The sequence below is a fragment of the Gobius niger genome, assembly GCF_951799975.1.
Source record: "Gobius niger genome assembly, chromosome: 1".
NCBI classification, from domain to species: domain Eukaryota; kingdom Metazoa; phylum Chordata; class Actinopteri; order Gobiiformes; family Gobiidae; genus Gobius; species Gobius niger.
In genome coordinates, this window is record NC_136852.1 from 73,715,736 (window position 1) to 73,732,121 (window position 16,386).

At 40.5% G+C, this 16,386-nt stretch overlaps 1 protein-coding gene across 1 annotated transcript in view; it reads left to right on the plus strand.

The window, feature by feature from the left end:
- Positions 1 to 754: 754 nt before the first annotated feature.
- Positions 755 to 16,386, plus strand: part of LOC306959846 (uncharacterized protein) — an 82,154-nt gene continuing 66,522 nt past the window's right edge. Inside the window, exons 1-4 of the mRNA XM_079552074.1 lie at positions 755 to 1,758; positions 12,804 to 12,849; positions 13,071 to 13,253; positions 14,794 to 15,042. Of these exons, the coding sequence (XP_079408200.1) occupies positions 766 to 1,758; positions 12,804 to 12,849; positions 13,071 to 13,253; positions 14,794 to 15,042 (1,471 nt within the window). The 5' untranslated portion in view covers positions 755 to 765. The remainder of the gene's footprint in view (positions 1,759 to 12,803; positions 12,850 to 13,070; positions 13,254 to 14,793; positions 15,043 to 16,386) is intronic.

A 16,386-nucleotide genomic window follows, 5' to 3' on the forward strand; every position in this document is an offset into this window, starting at 1 on the left:
CAGTTTAACCCCTTAACTCCCACCTGAACTGAGCACACTTTCTCCAGCTTTACCCCAATCCAAAAGCTTCTGGAAAAAAAGGTGTGAAAATAGCAACAAAACTGAGTCGAAAACAATGATGAAAATGTGACAAAAAAGTGAGAAAACATTGACAAAAAAATTACAAAAATTTGACAAAAAAATTAGAAAAATTTGACATAAAAATTATAAAAATGTGACAAAAATGTGATAAAAATTTGACAAAAAAATTACAAAAATTTGACATAAAAATTACAAAAATTTGACAAAAAAATTAGAAAAATTTGACATAAAAATTACAAAAATTTGACAAAAAATGTGATAAAAATTTGGCAAAAAAATCAGAAAAATTTGACAAAAAAATTACAAAAAATTGACATAAAAATTATAAAAATGTGACAAAAATGTGATAAAAATTTGACAAAAAAATTAGAAAAAATTGACATAAAAATTACTAAAATGTGACAAAAATGTGATAAAAATTTGACAAAAAAATTACAAAAATTTGACAAAAAAAGACAAAAAAATGGACAAAAAATGTACAAAAAAAAGACAAAAAATGTACAAAAAAAAAGACCAAAAAAAAGACAAAAAATATAAAAAAAATGACAAAAGCCTGAGCCGTGTCCTGGGTGCACCTGGACCACAGTTTGGGAACCAGTGTTCAGACTCATGAACTCCTATATGAGACTTTACCCTGAAAACATCTCCCCCTGTCCCTCTGTGTCTCCAGGCTCCGGCTCAGACATGGTGCTGGTGTTCGACCCCCTGCTGAAGGACGAGGGGGTCATCCAGGCCCCACGGGAGGCCCCCGACGCGGGGCCCGACCCGCTCCCGCCCCCCCGCCTCAGGTCTGACTCCGCCTCTTCTGACCGCAGCTCCAGCTCTGCGACCTCCTGCTCCACCCAGGACTCTGTGGGCCCCTCCTGCAGGACCAGACTGGGCTCCGGGGCCTCGGACAGGAGCCAGGGGCCAATATCGCGCAGTCGCCATGACTCAGGGGCCTCAGACAAGAACCAGGGACCGATATCACGCAGTCGCCATGACTCAGGGGCCTCAGACAAGAACCAGGGGTCGATATCACGCAGTCGTCATGACTCAGGGGCCTCAGACAAGAACCAGGGACCGATATCACGCAGTCGCCATGACTCAGGGGCCTCAGACAGGAGCCAGGGGCCGATACAACGCAACCGTTTAGACTCAGGGGCCTCAGACAAGAACCAGGGGCCGATATCACGCAGTCGTCATGACTCAGGGGCCTCAGACAGGAGCCAGGGGCCGATACAACGCAACCGTTTAGACTCAGGGGCCTCAGAGAAGAACCAGGGGCCGATACAACGCAACCGTTTAGACTCAGGGGCCTCAGACAAGAACCAGGGGCCGATACAACGCAACCGTTTAGACTCAGGGGCCTCAGACAAGAGCCAGGGGTCGATATCACGCAGTCGTCATGACTCAGGGGCTTCAGACAAGAGCCAGGGGCCGAGCTCGCGCACTCCACTCGACTCAGGGGCCTCGGAGCCGAGTGTCAGTGTGTGCTCTGGCGACACGGGGCCCACACCTGCGCTGAACGGCTCCGCCCACAGCACAGACTCCGAGGCAGAGACCAGGGGCGGCTCAATGGGGGCCCCCACCACACCTCAGGACCAGGCTGACGGGGCCCTTCTGTCCAGACAGGGGCCGAAGAACGGGCTGACCAACGGCAGTCTGAAGGGCCGCTCGGACTTCCTCAGTCAGAGGGTGAGTTCACGTTAAAGCCTTTTACAGAGGGGGCCAGATGACCATACACCATCCACACTGTGGAATACGGGGGGGCAGCATCATGCTGTGGGGCACAGCTGAAAAGGCATAGGAACGCAAGGCGGCCTAAATGTGTCTGTTACACCAGTTCTGTTTGGCCGAATGGACCAAAACTCATCCAACTTTGTGAGAAGTTTGTGGAAGGAAAATATAAAAATATACAGTTTAAAGGCAATGCTACAAATATTAATGACATGTATGAAAACTTTTGGATTTGTAAAAACTAATATAAAAAACTTGTAGGAAATTCTATCTCTCATTCTTCTGGCATTTAGCAAATAGAAATATGTTTTAAAAATCCAGTTGACCTAAGTTAATTCAAGTTAATTCTGGTTTCATGTCAGACACTGACAAATATGTGTATTTTTATATAGTGCAGGCAGGGCCGGACTGGGACTGAAAAACAGCCCTGGACTCTGACCAGCCCGGCCCAAATTAGCGTAATTGTGACTTCCACAAATACATATTTTAACCTCTAACCCCCCGCCATAACATTAACGAGTGCATTTTCCCCAGTTCGGCTTTTTATCATTATTTTTTGGATCAGCATCATCAGCAAAAAGAGCGGGAAAGGTGGTCGTAGAAACAGAAGCAAAATCATTATAACATAAATAATAAATAATAACGGTCCCAAAATTGAACCTTGTGGTGCACCATACTCCACGGAACTCCTTTTAGATTCATGTTTTTTTATACTGGGCTTTACCCAAATCTAAAAGCTTCTCGACTGGAGATCAACAATGTAACGCCTCATTTGAAAGCTAAGACCTACAAAAGTGACGGAAACTTTTCATCACGTCATATTTGTCATATTTTTGTTGTTTTTTTCATAATTTTTCGTTGCCTTTTGATCACATTTTTTGTCACTTTTTTGTTGCTTTTCCAGCACATTTTTGTTTTGTTTTCATCCTCTTTTTCCTCGCTATTTCTATGCTTTTCTTTTTAGCTTTTAGATTTGGGTAAAGCTCGGTTGAGGCGGGACCGGTGGCCCGAGAGCCAGTGGCCCTTCTTTGCTCTTCCAGAACGGACATATGGCCCGTCCGCCCCTGTGTGTATGTGAACATCCGGCTCCCGCTGTACATTTAAATTGTTTGTTGTGTCATTGTTTACTTTCCTAATGTTCACAAAACGTCCACATTTGTCACAGAGATTCGTTCGTAAGCGTTTCACAACTTCCAGGGAGCGAAATCTAACTCACTGTCTCATGTTGCTTCCCAAATGTTTGCTTTTACGATATAGAGGAACTTTAATGCTCCTCGAACACCCAGACGCCTCAGGCCTGTGGGCTTTGGTAGTGGCGCCCTCTAGTGGAGGAACACGGCGATGCCAAAGCAACTCCCAATGCTGGAGGAAACCATGTGTGGATTCTGTCAAAAAGAAGCAGATTTTCAGTAGAAATTAAGGAAACCTGAGCACAGTTTAACCCCTTAACTCCCACCTGAACCGAGCACATTTTCTCCAGTTTGGCTTTACCCCAATCCAAAAGCTTCTGGGAAAAAGGTGTGAAAATAGCAACAAAACTGAGACGAAAACGAGGATGAAAATGTGAAAAAAGTGAGGAAAAAATGGACGAAAAGTGACAAAAAATGAGAAAAATAGACAAAAATTTGACCAAAAAAATGAGAAAAATTTGATGAAAAAATGGACGAAAAAATGGACGAAAAAGTGACAAAAAATAAGAAAAATAGACAAAAAATGGACAAAAAAAATGAGAAAAATTTGATGAAAAAATGGACGAAAAAATGGACGAAAAAGTGACAAAAAATGAGAAAAATAGACAAAAAATTGACAAAAAAAATGAGAAAAAAATGAGAAAAATTGAGAAAAAATTGACGAAAAAGTGACAAAAAATGGACAAAAAAATGACAAAATTGACAAAGAATTGACAAAAAAGTGAGAAAAATTTGACGAAAAATTGAGGAAAAAAATGACGAAAAATGGACAAAAAAGTGATAAGAATTTGAGAAAAAAAATGCAAACAATTTGACGAAAAAGTGACAAAAAAGTCACGAAAATTTTAACTGAACTGTGGAGATTCCTGAGCTTTGGCACGTCTTAAAGGTAATGTGTGTAGGATCTCAGGGGTTTATAACAACCACGTCTTAAAGGTAATGTGTGCAGGATCTCAGGGGTTTATAACAACCACGTCTTAAAGGTAATGTGTGTAGGATCTCAGGGGTTTATAACAACTACGTCTTAAAGGTAATGTGTGTAGGATCTCAGGGGTTTATAACAACCACGTCTTAAAGGTAATGTGTGCAGGATCTCAGGGGTTTATAACAACCACGTCTTAAAGGTAATGTGTGCAGGATCTCAGGGGTTTATGACAACTACGTCTTAAAGGTAATGTGTGTAGGATCTCAGGGGTTTATAACAACTACGTCTTAAAGGTAATGTGTGTAGGATCTCAGGGGTTTATGACAACTACGTCTTAAAGGCAATGTGTGTAGGATCTCAGGGGTTTATAACAACTACGTCTTAAAGGTAAGGTGTGTAGGATCTCAGGGGTTTATAACAACTACGTCTTAAAGGTAATGTGTGCAGGATCTCAGGGGTTTATAACAACTACGTCTTAAAGGTAATGTGTGTAGGATCTCAGGGGTTTATAACAACTACGTCTTAAAGGTAATGTGTGCAGGATCTCAGGGGTTTATAACAACTACGTCTTAAAGGTAATGTGTGTAGGATCTCAGGGGTTTATAACAACTACGTCTTAAAGGTAATGTGTGTAGGATCTCAGGGGTTTATAACAACTACGTCTTAAAGGTAATGTGTGAAGGATCTCAGGGGTTTATAACGACTACGTCTTAAAGGTAATGTGTGTAGGATCTCAGGGGTTTATAACAACTACGTCTTAAAGGTAATGTGTGTAGGATCTCAGGGGTTTATGACAACTACGTCTTAAAGGTAATGTGTGTAGGATCTCAGGGGTTTATAACAACTACGTCTTAAAGGTAATGTGTGTAGGATCTCAGGGGTTTATGACAACTACGTCTTAAAGGCAATGTGTGTAGGATCTCAGGGGTTTATAACAACTACGTCTTAAAGGTAAGGTGTGTAGGATCTCAGGGGTTTATAACAACTACGTCTTAAAGGTAATGTGTGCAGGATCTCAGGGGTTTATAACAACTACGTCTTAAAGGTAATGTGTGTAGGATCTCAGGGGTTTATAACAACTACGTCTTAAAGGTAATGTGTGCAGGATCTCAGGGGTTTATAACAACTACGTCTTAAAGGTAATGTGTGTAGGATCTCAGGGGTTTATAACAACTACGTCTTAAAGGTAATGTGTGTAGGATCTCAGGGGTTTATAACAACTACGTCTTAAAGGTAATGTGTGTAGGATCTCAGGGGTTTATAACAACTACGTCTTAAAGGTAATGTGTGTAGGATCTCAGGGGTTTATAACAACTACGTCTTAAAGGTAATGTGTGTAGGATCTCAGGGGTTTATAACAACTACGTCTTAAAGGTAATGTGTGTAGGATCTCAGGGGTTTATAACAACCACGTCTTAAAGGTAATGTGTGTAGGATCTCAGGGGTTTATAACAACTACAGTTTGACAATGAGCGGAACTGACCTTTAACCACTCGCAGACAAAAACGAGACGTAAATGAGGGTGAAAATGGGAAATATTTATCATTTTAAATCATAATTCTGACATACTCTACGTCAGGCGTGTCCAGAGTGTGTTTTGTTCTTCTTGTTTTATTGGCTCTCATGACCAGAGACGATACTTTTACTGCAATTTAAATAATTACGGGTATTTAAAACCAAAAAAGTAACATTTATTGTGAGTCAGAGCAAACATTACGGTTCCAAACCTAAATGAAGGTGTGGGGTTTAAGCTCTCTGTATGTGGACCTCGGTGAAAAAACAGTTTGCTCTATGTCTAAGGCACCCCAGGGTGAGTTCAGTACTTTCTTACAAACTGTCCTGCGTCAGAAGGAGTCCGCCAGCAGAGGGCAGTGTTTAGCTGTCCTGTGTTGTTTCCTTTAACCCCTTAACTCCCACCTGAACCGAGCACATTTTCTCCAGTTTGGCTTTACCCCAATCCAAAAGCTTCTGGAAAAAAGCTGTGAAAATAGTAACAAAACGTAGATGAAAACAATGATGGAAATGTGACAAAAAAGGGATGAAAAATTGATGAAAAAGTGGCAAAAATGTCACAAAAATGTCACAAAAATGTCAAAAAAATGTCACAAAAATGTCACAAAAATGTCACAAGAAATTGACAAAAAATGGACGAAAAAATGACAAAAATGTGACAAAAAAATGACCAAAAAATAACAAAAATGTGACAAAATATGACAACAAAATACAAAAATTTGACAAAAAATTGATAAAAATTTGACCAAAAAAATGACAAAAATGTGACAAAAAAGGACAAAAATTTGATTAAAAAATTGACGAAAAAATGACAAAAATGTGATTAAAATTTGACACAAAAAATTACAAAAAAAAATGACAAAAAAAATGACAAAAAAGTTACAAAAATGAGTTGAATACTCCACAAAAAAATGATGGAAAACAATCTGATGACGTGAGGATAAAGATCCTCTCGGTTCAGGCGGGAGTTAAGAGGTTAAGTACTCTCCTCTGTCAGTGTAGTGTTGAAATCAGAGGCTGTCATTAGCAGCTGCCTGGGGCCCCCAAAGTCAGCAGGGGCCCCCTGAGGTCCAACACAACAAACCTCCTGTAATAAGTTACTGTCCATCTGAAGTGCCTCCATTGTTCTTTATGCAAATATCACCAACAACAAGCGTGCGAGGGCAAAAGAAATGCCGTTTAAAATAGTAGATTTTTCTTTATAAAATGAGTTTTCAAAATGACCGAACAAAAAAGATAAAAAGATATTCTAGAAACCTTAGTGATTACCAGAGGTGGGAGACTCGAGTCGGATTTGAGACTTACTTGACCAAAGCTCCAAAAAGACTTGACTTGGGACTTAAAGAGTAACTAAACACCAAATCCACTTTTTTTTTGCTGATAAACGGTCTAAATGGTTGTTGAATAGAGTTAGCTACATGTCCCAGTCAATATTTTGACATTTGGCGCTAACCAAACAGGGTTAGCGCCCCTACTGGTTTCACGCAGCAACTACATTTGATTTTTTTGCGGTTGGAGGAGAGTGTGTCCACGGCGTCCAGAAAACGTCATCAGTTCTGCCCGTGGTTCTGCCTCTGTGGCCCCGCCCACACACGCCTCTGTGGCCCCGCCCACACACACGTACATTTACAACAAACGACGTCATAAATATTTCTACTGGTATTTTATTCAGCTCACCTGGGAGAGTAGTATTATTTAGCCTTAGCTACGATGCTAACTTATAGTTTGAGATTCTGGAGGTTTCATATTGAGCTCATGAGTCAAACCAGTAGATGGCGCCCCTGCGATGCTCACACTTCGGCTGAGGTGGTGTAGAGGAATAAATCCCTTAGAAAAGCTACTGTGCGATGCTCTCGAGCGAGTCGTCTACCGGTGGCCATCTTTTTTTTTTTTCGTAGGATAGTTGCTACATCAAGTCATGAGAATGCACCAACTCTCCTACGAAAAAATAAACCTTGCGCACAGTGGTGACAGCGGTAACAGCAGTCAGTCAGTCCTGTCAGATCGAGGGGCGTGGTCTGAGACTGTCAACAGAGCAGACCCCGCCCACACACTCACCCCCCTCGTCTCCCCCAAAGCCTCCGAGACCCCCCCTTTCTCAGCACTTTTTGACTTTTGTTTGTGGGTGGGGAAAGGCTCTGCCACGCCCGGTTAGTTACTCTTTAACTTGGACTTGAGGCCAGTGACTCTCAATGACTCGCTGTGACTTTATATTTATTATTTATTTGAGTGAAACTGTCGAAAGATCGGGATTAATTTCGTAAAAGCGGCGCATCTGTGTTTACATTATGTTAATCAGCCTCATGCGTGTTCGGTTTCCCCACGGAGCGTCTGATCAATACAGCGCAAAAAGGCAGGAGGAAATACCACGTGTTTCTTTGGATGCATTAACCCCTTAACCCCCGGGAAAACGGGAATTGGTTCGACCGGGGGAACTGGATTAATCAACAGCAATTTTTATTTTTTCTCGATGTTTTGAGGCGTTCACACAAAGTTACAGCATTTCGTGGTTATTTTCCGCATCCGCCACAGCCCAGTGACAGCGGGACTGAAGGCTACGCGGAGTCTACTTTGAGCAGGGGCGAATCCGAGTATACAGGGGCTGGGGCAGTACAGGGGAACCACTGACAGAAAAACTGCCAGAAACTAACAAAAATAAAAATATTGTTTTATATTTATCTTTCAGACTGCAGGGAAAAAACAGCTCATGTTTAAAAGACTCCGGGCCCCCTTCCTTAAAATGCTGTCCCGGTAATTTTGTACATAGACTGGAGCATTAAAATATATGTATTTTGAATTTTGTGGTGATTAAATATCAATTAGACTTTAAATACAAATCCATGAGATTTTAAAAAGTTTGATTTTAGCCTAAATTCCAAATTGCGCTTGTTATTTTCCAGATTAAACGCATGAAAAGTAGGTGACTTGGCGGCTAAAGCAAGACTTGACTTGACTTGACTTGACTTGACTTGACCCCATGATCGATTGACTTGGACTTACTTGGGACTTGGACTTGTGTATGATGTTAATAATAAACAAACATCGTTATAAAGTGATGTTATATATTCAATATGAGCATTAAAGGAACAGGCCACAGTTTTTCCATCCTGAGATCTGTTCTTACCTGAGCTTAGACGAGTTGATCCGTACCTGTCCGGTCTTTGTGTGTGCGCTCAGTCACGTAAAACGACCAAAGATGTTGTTAGCGTTTGGCCTCTCCCAGTGTATTCCTATGGCTCCAAACGGGGGTGAAGTTGGAAGCGACCATAATCAGTCTGGAAAAACGGGGGCCTGTTCCTTTAAGGCAAACCGCCCCCCCCCCCAGAGGGCCCCCTACTGACATTCCCCGGTATTCCCTCTGTCTCCATGGGTCTTATTATGGACTAAACCCGAGTCGTTTCTAATTCTGTCAGTCAAAAGTTTGGAGACACTTTAATGTTTTTGTTTATGTCCAACGCTATTTCCTTTGTGCGACTCTCATTGACCCTAAACTCTGAATAAAGGTTAGCGCTAGATCGTCTGCTCCGGAGGGACGGTCTGCTGTTTGTATAGATCTATGAGTTGGTTTGTCTAAAAATACAAATAATCCTAATCCGTAAAGTTAACCCCTTAACTCCCACCTGAACCGAGCACATTTTCTCCAGTTTGGCTTTACCCCAATCCAAAAGCTTCTGGAAAAAAGCTGTGAAAATAGCGATAAAACAATGATGGAAATGTGACAAAAAAGTGAGAAAACATTGACAAAAAAATTGACGAAAAATGTATGAAAAAGTGGCAAAAATGTCACAAAATGTCACAAAAAATGGACAAAAAATGGATAAAAAATGGACCAAAAAATTTAAAAAATGTGACAAAAAATTGATTAAAAATTGACGAAAAATTGACGAAAAAATGACAAAAATGTCCCCAAAAAGTGACAAAAAATGGATTAAAAATGGACGAAAAATTGACAAAAATGTGACAAAAAATGTATCAAAAATGGACGAAAAAATGACAAAAATGTGACAATTTTTTTTTTTAAAAACGATAAAAAAAATGTCAAAAATGTGACAAAAAATGATTAAAAATTGACGAAAAATGGACAAAAATGTGACAAAAAATGTATCAAAAATTGACGAAAAAATGACAAAAATGTGATAAAAAATTACAAAAAAGTTACAAAAATGAGTTGAATACCCAACAAAAAAATGTTGGAAAAAAAATCTGATGACGTGAGGAAAAAGATCCTCTCGGTTCAGGCGGGAGTTAAGAGGTTAACCATTTCCCTGGCCCTAACCTTCATTTGTGTCATGATATCTCACGTTTTCACAGCAGACTGTCCCTCCGGATCTCTGAATAAACACGTGGGATCATGGCCGCCCCTTTCCACTCGCCTTCTCGCCCCTGAGCTTGAGTTCGCTGCAGGAGCTCGAGTTCTCCGTGAGGAACCCGCCTCGTCCACGTGTGCTCTGGTCCGTGTCTCCCGCCTCATGTGTTTGGACAGCGCGGCCTGGACTCCCTTTTTGTCGTCCCCGCTGCTCAGTCTTGTGAGGAGAGTGTAAACACGAGGGGCCCCCGCCGTGTCCCCGGGTCCTATAAAAAGCCCAGACCCCCCCCCCTGAGTCCAAACACTGCAGTTACATAATGAAAACAAGCCGCTGATAAGGCTGCGGCGCTGGTAATGAGGGGGGGGGGCGTTAAGACCTGGATCTGGCTCTGGTTTAGTTCTGATTTAGCCTCTTAACCCCCACATGAACCAAGCACATTATGAAGACCAGGAAGCGATGGATAAAGTAGCCAAAATGTGACAAAAAAACACACAATAAAGTGACAACAACGCAAGGAAAAGGGTCCGTTTAAATCAGTTGTGTTGGTCTTAGCGTTAAATGAGATGTTACGCTGTCTTTTTTTTTTTAAAGAGGGGGTATTCTCCTTTTCTCAGTCCCACAGCACCAGTCTATATCACACTACAATGATGACAAACCTTCTGTTGGTCTGTAAATGCAGTAAATTAGAATCACTGCCTTGTTTAAAATGTCTCTCTCAAAATGGCTGTAGTGAATGTCTTGAAATAGGCCTCTGTCTCTTTAAGAACCTCTGAGCCTTTAGACACGCCCCCTCCACACGCTGTCTGTGGCATCAGTGGGGAGGGGGTTCTGCTGAGGAGCAGTGGTTGGTTACTCGGCTGGTGACGAAAGCTCGGAGGCGTCTCCAGGAGGTGGGGGCGTTCCTAGGAGGACAAAAATGTGACAAAAATTCAACCAAAAAGTGACAAAAATTCAACAAAAATGTGACAAAAATTCAACCAAAAAGTGACAAAAATGTGACAAAAATTCAACCAAAAAGTGACAAAAATGTGACAAAAATTCAACAAAAAAATGTGACAAAAATTCTACAAAAATGTGACAAAAATTCAACAAAAAAGTGACAAAAATTCAACAAAAAAATGTCAAAAAAATGACAAAAATTCAACAAAAATGTCACAAAAATTCGACAAAAAAATGTCAAAAAAATTAAACAAAAAAATGTCAAAAAAATGACAAAAATTCTACAAAAAATGACAAAAATGTGACAAAAACCTATCCCTAAAATGGCCGCCATCAGAGTTTTTACAGATTACTCAATGATACGTGAATGTGCCAAGGCAACACTTCAGGCATGTTTTAATGAGGGAACGACATAATAACATGAGGTAAAGCTTGAAAAAGTCCATTTTGCATAATACCCCCCTTTAAGCTTCATTTACCACGTGGCTATAATGTGTTGTTTATATCCTGATCTCTCATTATGTCAGTGCCCCCTGCTGGACATGTGTGGAACTCATTTTTCATTGACGTATGTTGACCCCTAGTGGCTGGAATGAGTATCCTGGTTAGAAATGGCTGGAGATGTACTTTTTTTTTAATTTAACATACTCAGGGATTTGTGCTCTGCAAGTCAGGGGCCGCGGGCCGTAGTTTGAGGACCCCTGCACTAGATGATTTTAAAGCTTGCACAGGGCTCGGGGGGCGGAGCACGACTTATTTACATACAGAGTGTGTGAAGTCTTTGGAAAGTGGCAAAAAAAGCAATGAAAAGAAACATCAAAGTGACCACAACACGGCAACGACCCTAGGAAGAAGATCTGTTTAGATGAGTTTTGAAGGTCTTAGCTTTCAAATGAGGCCTTGCTCTGGCCTATAGGCTGTGAAGCTTTAAGATTTGGGTGAAGCTGAAATGGTTTGCAAAGACATCGCTTCGTTATTGTTAAAGAGAAAGTCCACAAAAATACAAAGATTTTCATTTTTGGTGATATTGTCCTTTTTAACCCCTTAACTCCCGCCTGAACCGAGCACATTTTCTCCAGTTTGGCTTTACCCCAATCCAAAAGCTTCTGGAAAAAAGCTGTGAAAATAGCGACAAAACTGAGACGAAAACAATGATGGAAATGTGACCAAAAAGTGAAAAAACATTGACAAAAAATTGACGAAAAATTGATGAAAAATGTGACAAAAATTGACCAAAATGTAGCAAAAAAATGACAAAAATTGGATAAAAAATTGGATAAAAAAAAGAAAAAAATGTGACAAAACATGACCAAAAAAATGACAAAAATGTAGCAAAAACATTACAAAAATTTGATAAATATTTTACAAAAAAATTGACAAAAAATGGGACAAAAATGTGATAAAAAATGAACAAAAAATGGACGAAAAAATGACAAAAATGGGACAAAAATTGACCAAAAAAATGACAAAAATGTGATAAAAAATTGACGAAAAAATTGAAAAAAATGTGACAAAACATGACCAAAAAATTACAAAAAAAATGACAAAAATTGGATAAAAAATTGGATAAAAAAAAGAAACAAATGTGACAAAACATGACCAAAAAAATGACAAAAATGTAGCAAAAACATTACAAAAATTTGATAAATATTTTACAAAAAAATTGACAAAAAATGGGACAAAAATGTGATAAAAAATTGACGAAAAAATTGAAAAAAATGTGACAAAACATGACCAAAAAATTACAAAAAAATGTGACAAAAATGTGATAAAAAATTAACAAAAAATTGACGAAAAAATGGAAAAAATGGGATAAAAATGACCAAAAAATGACAAAAATGTGACAAAAAAATGACAAAAATTTGACAAAAAAATTACAAAAAATGTGACAAAAACGTGATTAAAAAATTGACGAAAAAATGACGAAAAATTTGCAAAAATGAGTTGAATGCCCAACAAAAAAATGATGGAAAAAAAAATCTGATGACGTGAGGAAAAAGATCCTCTCGGTTCAGGCGGGAGTTAAGAGGTTATCTCAGTCCTTCCATTCACTGCAATCCCACCAGAAAACCACTGTTGTCCAAATGTTTGTGTCAGATGATCCTAAACTCCACCTTCTCCTGTTTTCAGATCACCTTCAACAACTCCCTGAGCAACGGGAAGCCCAAAGATGCAGGTGAGGAACTTTACAGTGACCTTTCCCTCAGTCATCGTCCTCTCCTGGAGTTCTTCTGGAGTTCTCCTGGAGTTCTTCTGGAGTTGTTCTTCTGGAGTTCTTCTGGAGTTCTTCTGGAGTTCTCTTGGAGTTCTTCTGGAGTTCTGCTGGAGTTCTCCTGGAGTTCTTCTACAGTTCTTCTGGAGTTCTTCCCTTAACGTCCTGGTTCTGTCTCCTCACAGTCCTCGAACAGTTCTCCCGCACAAACTCGGTCCGGGACAGGATGCGCAAGTTCACCGAGTCCGCCCAGAGCCAGAGCGCCCCCCACAGGCAGACCACGGCCCCAGCAGCCCGCGCTCAGCCTGCGATCCCCGCCTCCAACACGGGACCGTCCCAAAGAGGGGGACCGTCCTCAGCCTCAGCAGGTGGGGAGAGATTTAACTACTGATATATAATTATTAACTAAAGGAAAGGGAAGAGGGAACAGACAGAGAGAGAAATAAAGCCGGAGCCGTTTAGACTTGTGTCGTGCCAAGAGTATTTGACATAAGTGCTGTGAGTAAAGCTTCATGTTGACTTTTAGCTCATTGACTGCCAGCCATTTTCAAATCAGAGAGCTCCCACTGCCAGAGGTTTTTCAAGCTTTTGGATTTTGAAAATGTAGGTCTATGTCAGCCCGTCAAAAGAAAGATTAGACTCTCTTCTATCATCTAAAACAGAAGCAATTCCATTGGCCCGCCAGAGAGTGACCTACTTTTTGCAGCGTGTGGTAAATACCAACTCTCTTCCATTCAATCTCAATGGTAAATATGGATGCAGTACACTTTTTGACCACCAAGGTCAAATTGGAAGCGCTGTTTCACTCCTTAAAAGGTTTTGTTTCTTGTAGAGCAGGGCGTCTATTCACCCCCCCTATACATTTTAGATTTAAGAACAAATCGCTCAGCTCCAATTTCGTGAGAATGAAAAAACTGAGTGCACTGCAAAAAGTGGATTCTAAGCAAGTAAAAAATGTCTTACTTTAAGAAATAAGTTCTTATTTTTTCCCTAAAAAGTAATAATGTTTTGCCGAGCAAAGTTTTCTTGAGAAAATAAATCTTATTTTAGGAAATAAAATCCAGCCATTTCTTATATATATTTGCTAAAAACATGATCATTTTTATTGTAACAAGAAAGAAAAACTTTTTGAATCTTCTTCAGCTTTAGACAAAGAATATTTTTTCTTATTTTTAGAAAAACTAAGATCACAACAACTCGGTGGCACAGGGGTTAGAGCCTCAGCTTCACAGCTCGAAGGTCCCGGGTTCGATTCCCACCAGGACGGGGCCTTTCTGTGTGGAGCATGTTCTCCCCGTGTCTGCCACTAAAAACATGTACAATAGGTGAATCCTCCAGCAGGTGATTCTGACCATCAGCCTGGCTCCACATCATGGAGGCGGGTCTCCGGGCGCGGCAATACTTTCCTTAAATATTAGTATTTATTAAGAACATTTTGCTTAAATCAAGCAAAATTTAAGTAAAATATCCCTCAATTTTTCATCAAATAAGAATGTTTTCCTTAAATTATTCCATTTTCTGAGGACATTTTGCTTAATTCTAGCTTTTTATTTGCTTAAATTTAGTGTTTCTTTCTTGTTTTATGATGAGAAAAATATTCTATAAATAAGAATTCTTGGCAAGAAAAAAATGCTGACCCCATTGGCAGAATTTATTCCTTAAAACAAGACAAAATGTCTTATTTTAAGATTTTTGTCCCTTGTTTTTAGGAGGGCAATTTTTCCAGTGTGGTGATTCTTATAAAGGATCATTTTAACATATCAGTGCTCTTGTATTTGTATTTCTTGCCTTTCATCTTCATTATTCTCCCCTTCTTTAAACTCCGTGTCTTCCATGTTGTCATTATCGAAGCCGTCCCGTCCTGCTCTTGCTTGTGTTCACGAGTGCATGTTCTGCCTGCCCCGACAGCCGACCAATGGGGGCGCTCGGGGGGCGGGACCGAGCCGGCCGCTGAAGAGGATGCTCCCTCGGCGGCAGCAGAGGAGCAGACCCCAGGGAGCGCGGACGAGGACGCAGACATGAAGACTTTCCTCACCATCGAGATCAAGAACGGCAGCGGCGGCGGGAGCGGCGGCGGCGCCCAGAGGAACCCCCAGAGGAACCCCCCCAGGGCCAACATGGGGGTCACCGCCACCAACGCCCTGGGACAGAGGACAGGTACGACATGGGAGACTGACTCCTACACCCGACTTTTACTTACCTCACCTGAACCGAGCACATTATTCTTCAGTTTGGCTTTACCCAAATCTAAAAGCTTCTTGAGGAAAGTGTCAAAAAGGAGGATCAGTTTGTAGAACAGGGGGAGGGAAGTTTTCTTAACAGAGGCCAATTTTTTTCATTGTAAAAAGAAGCCGAAGCCGCCAGTTTTAGGCCAAAGTAAAGCACTACTCTAGAAAAAACACCATCTTAAATGAGATAAATGACTTAAAATGGCTTGAATTAAAGGTTCTTTATGTTGAATTTGAGTCTGTTTGGACTAATCTAAGATAAAGAAACAAACGCTGATGCCAATGGAACAAGCAGAAAACCCACTTTGAAATCAGACAAATGAACTTTTACTTTTAAAAAGATTTGTTTTTCACTTGAAATTACACAATATAATCTGAACTAGTCTGGAATGACATAGGCAACAATGTGCCATTAATAACGGTGCCATGACTTAAAAAAAAAATATATATATTTGTCCTTTATTTATCCAGGATAAAACTCGTTGAGATTAAAACTGGTGTCCAGGCCAAGATTCTTTAAAATTAAAATATGCAATAATTTGCCACAGAAAGTAAAAGGAACCCGTAATACATCATTATGAATAAATTATATATTTACTTTACAGCAATTGCACTTTTGGGTGGCATGTAACTGGGATTATTTATTGTTTTTACTCATTTACAACTAGCATAAACGCTATCTTAAACAGAAAACTAATGTGTCATGTTCGCTTTATTAAACAACAGAAGCATCTACGATTTCTATATTGGTTCATAAGAAATCCAAAAAAAAAAAAACTCTGTTAAAGTCTCACGTTCGCTGAGTTGATCAAATCAATCTTCCCGAGACCTGACACCGTCGTGTATCCGTCTTTACCAGCAGAGGGCGCACTCTCACGGTGGATTCGCTTCACGGTGTTTCTGTCTCGGCTCCGGGTCTGCAGCTTCCCCTACTCGTGCGGAGTTATGGATTTTTAAAGAATAACCAGAATGCTCATTCTAGCCACTAGGGGGCATTACGTTTAAAACAGTTCCACACGTGTCCAGCAGAGGGCACTGGTATAACAGGCACATTGTGTACGAAATGCGCGGTATAAATAAAGTTGCCTGTAATAAGAGCTCAGGATATGAACAACACATTATAGCCATGTGGTAAATGGACAGTCTGCCCCAGGGCGGCTGTGGCTGTGTGGCTGAGTGTGGAGTGAATGAATGATGACTCTGTAGCACTTTGAGGAACTTGTGACCCAATAACAGTGTCAATGAAGCTACAGTTAAGTCGCGGCTTTGACCA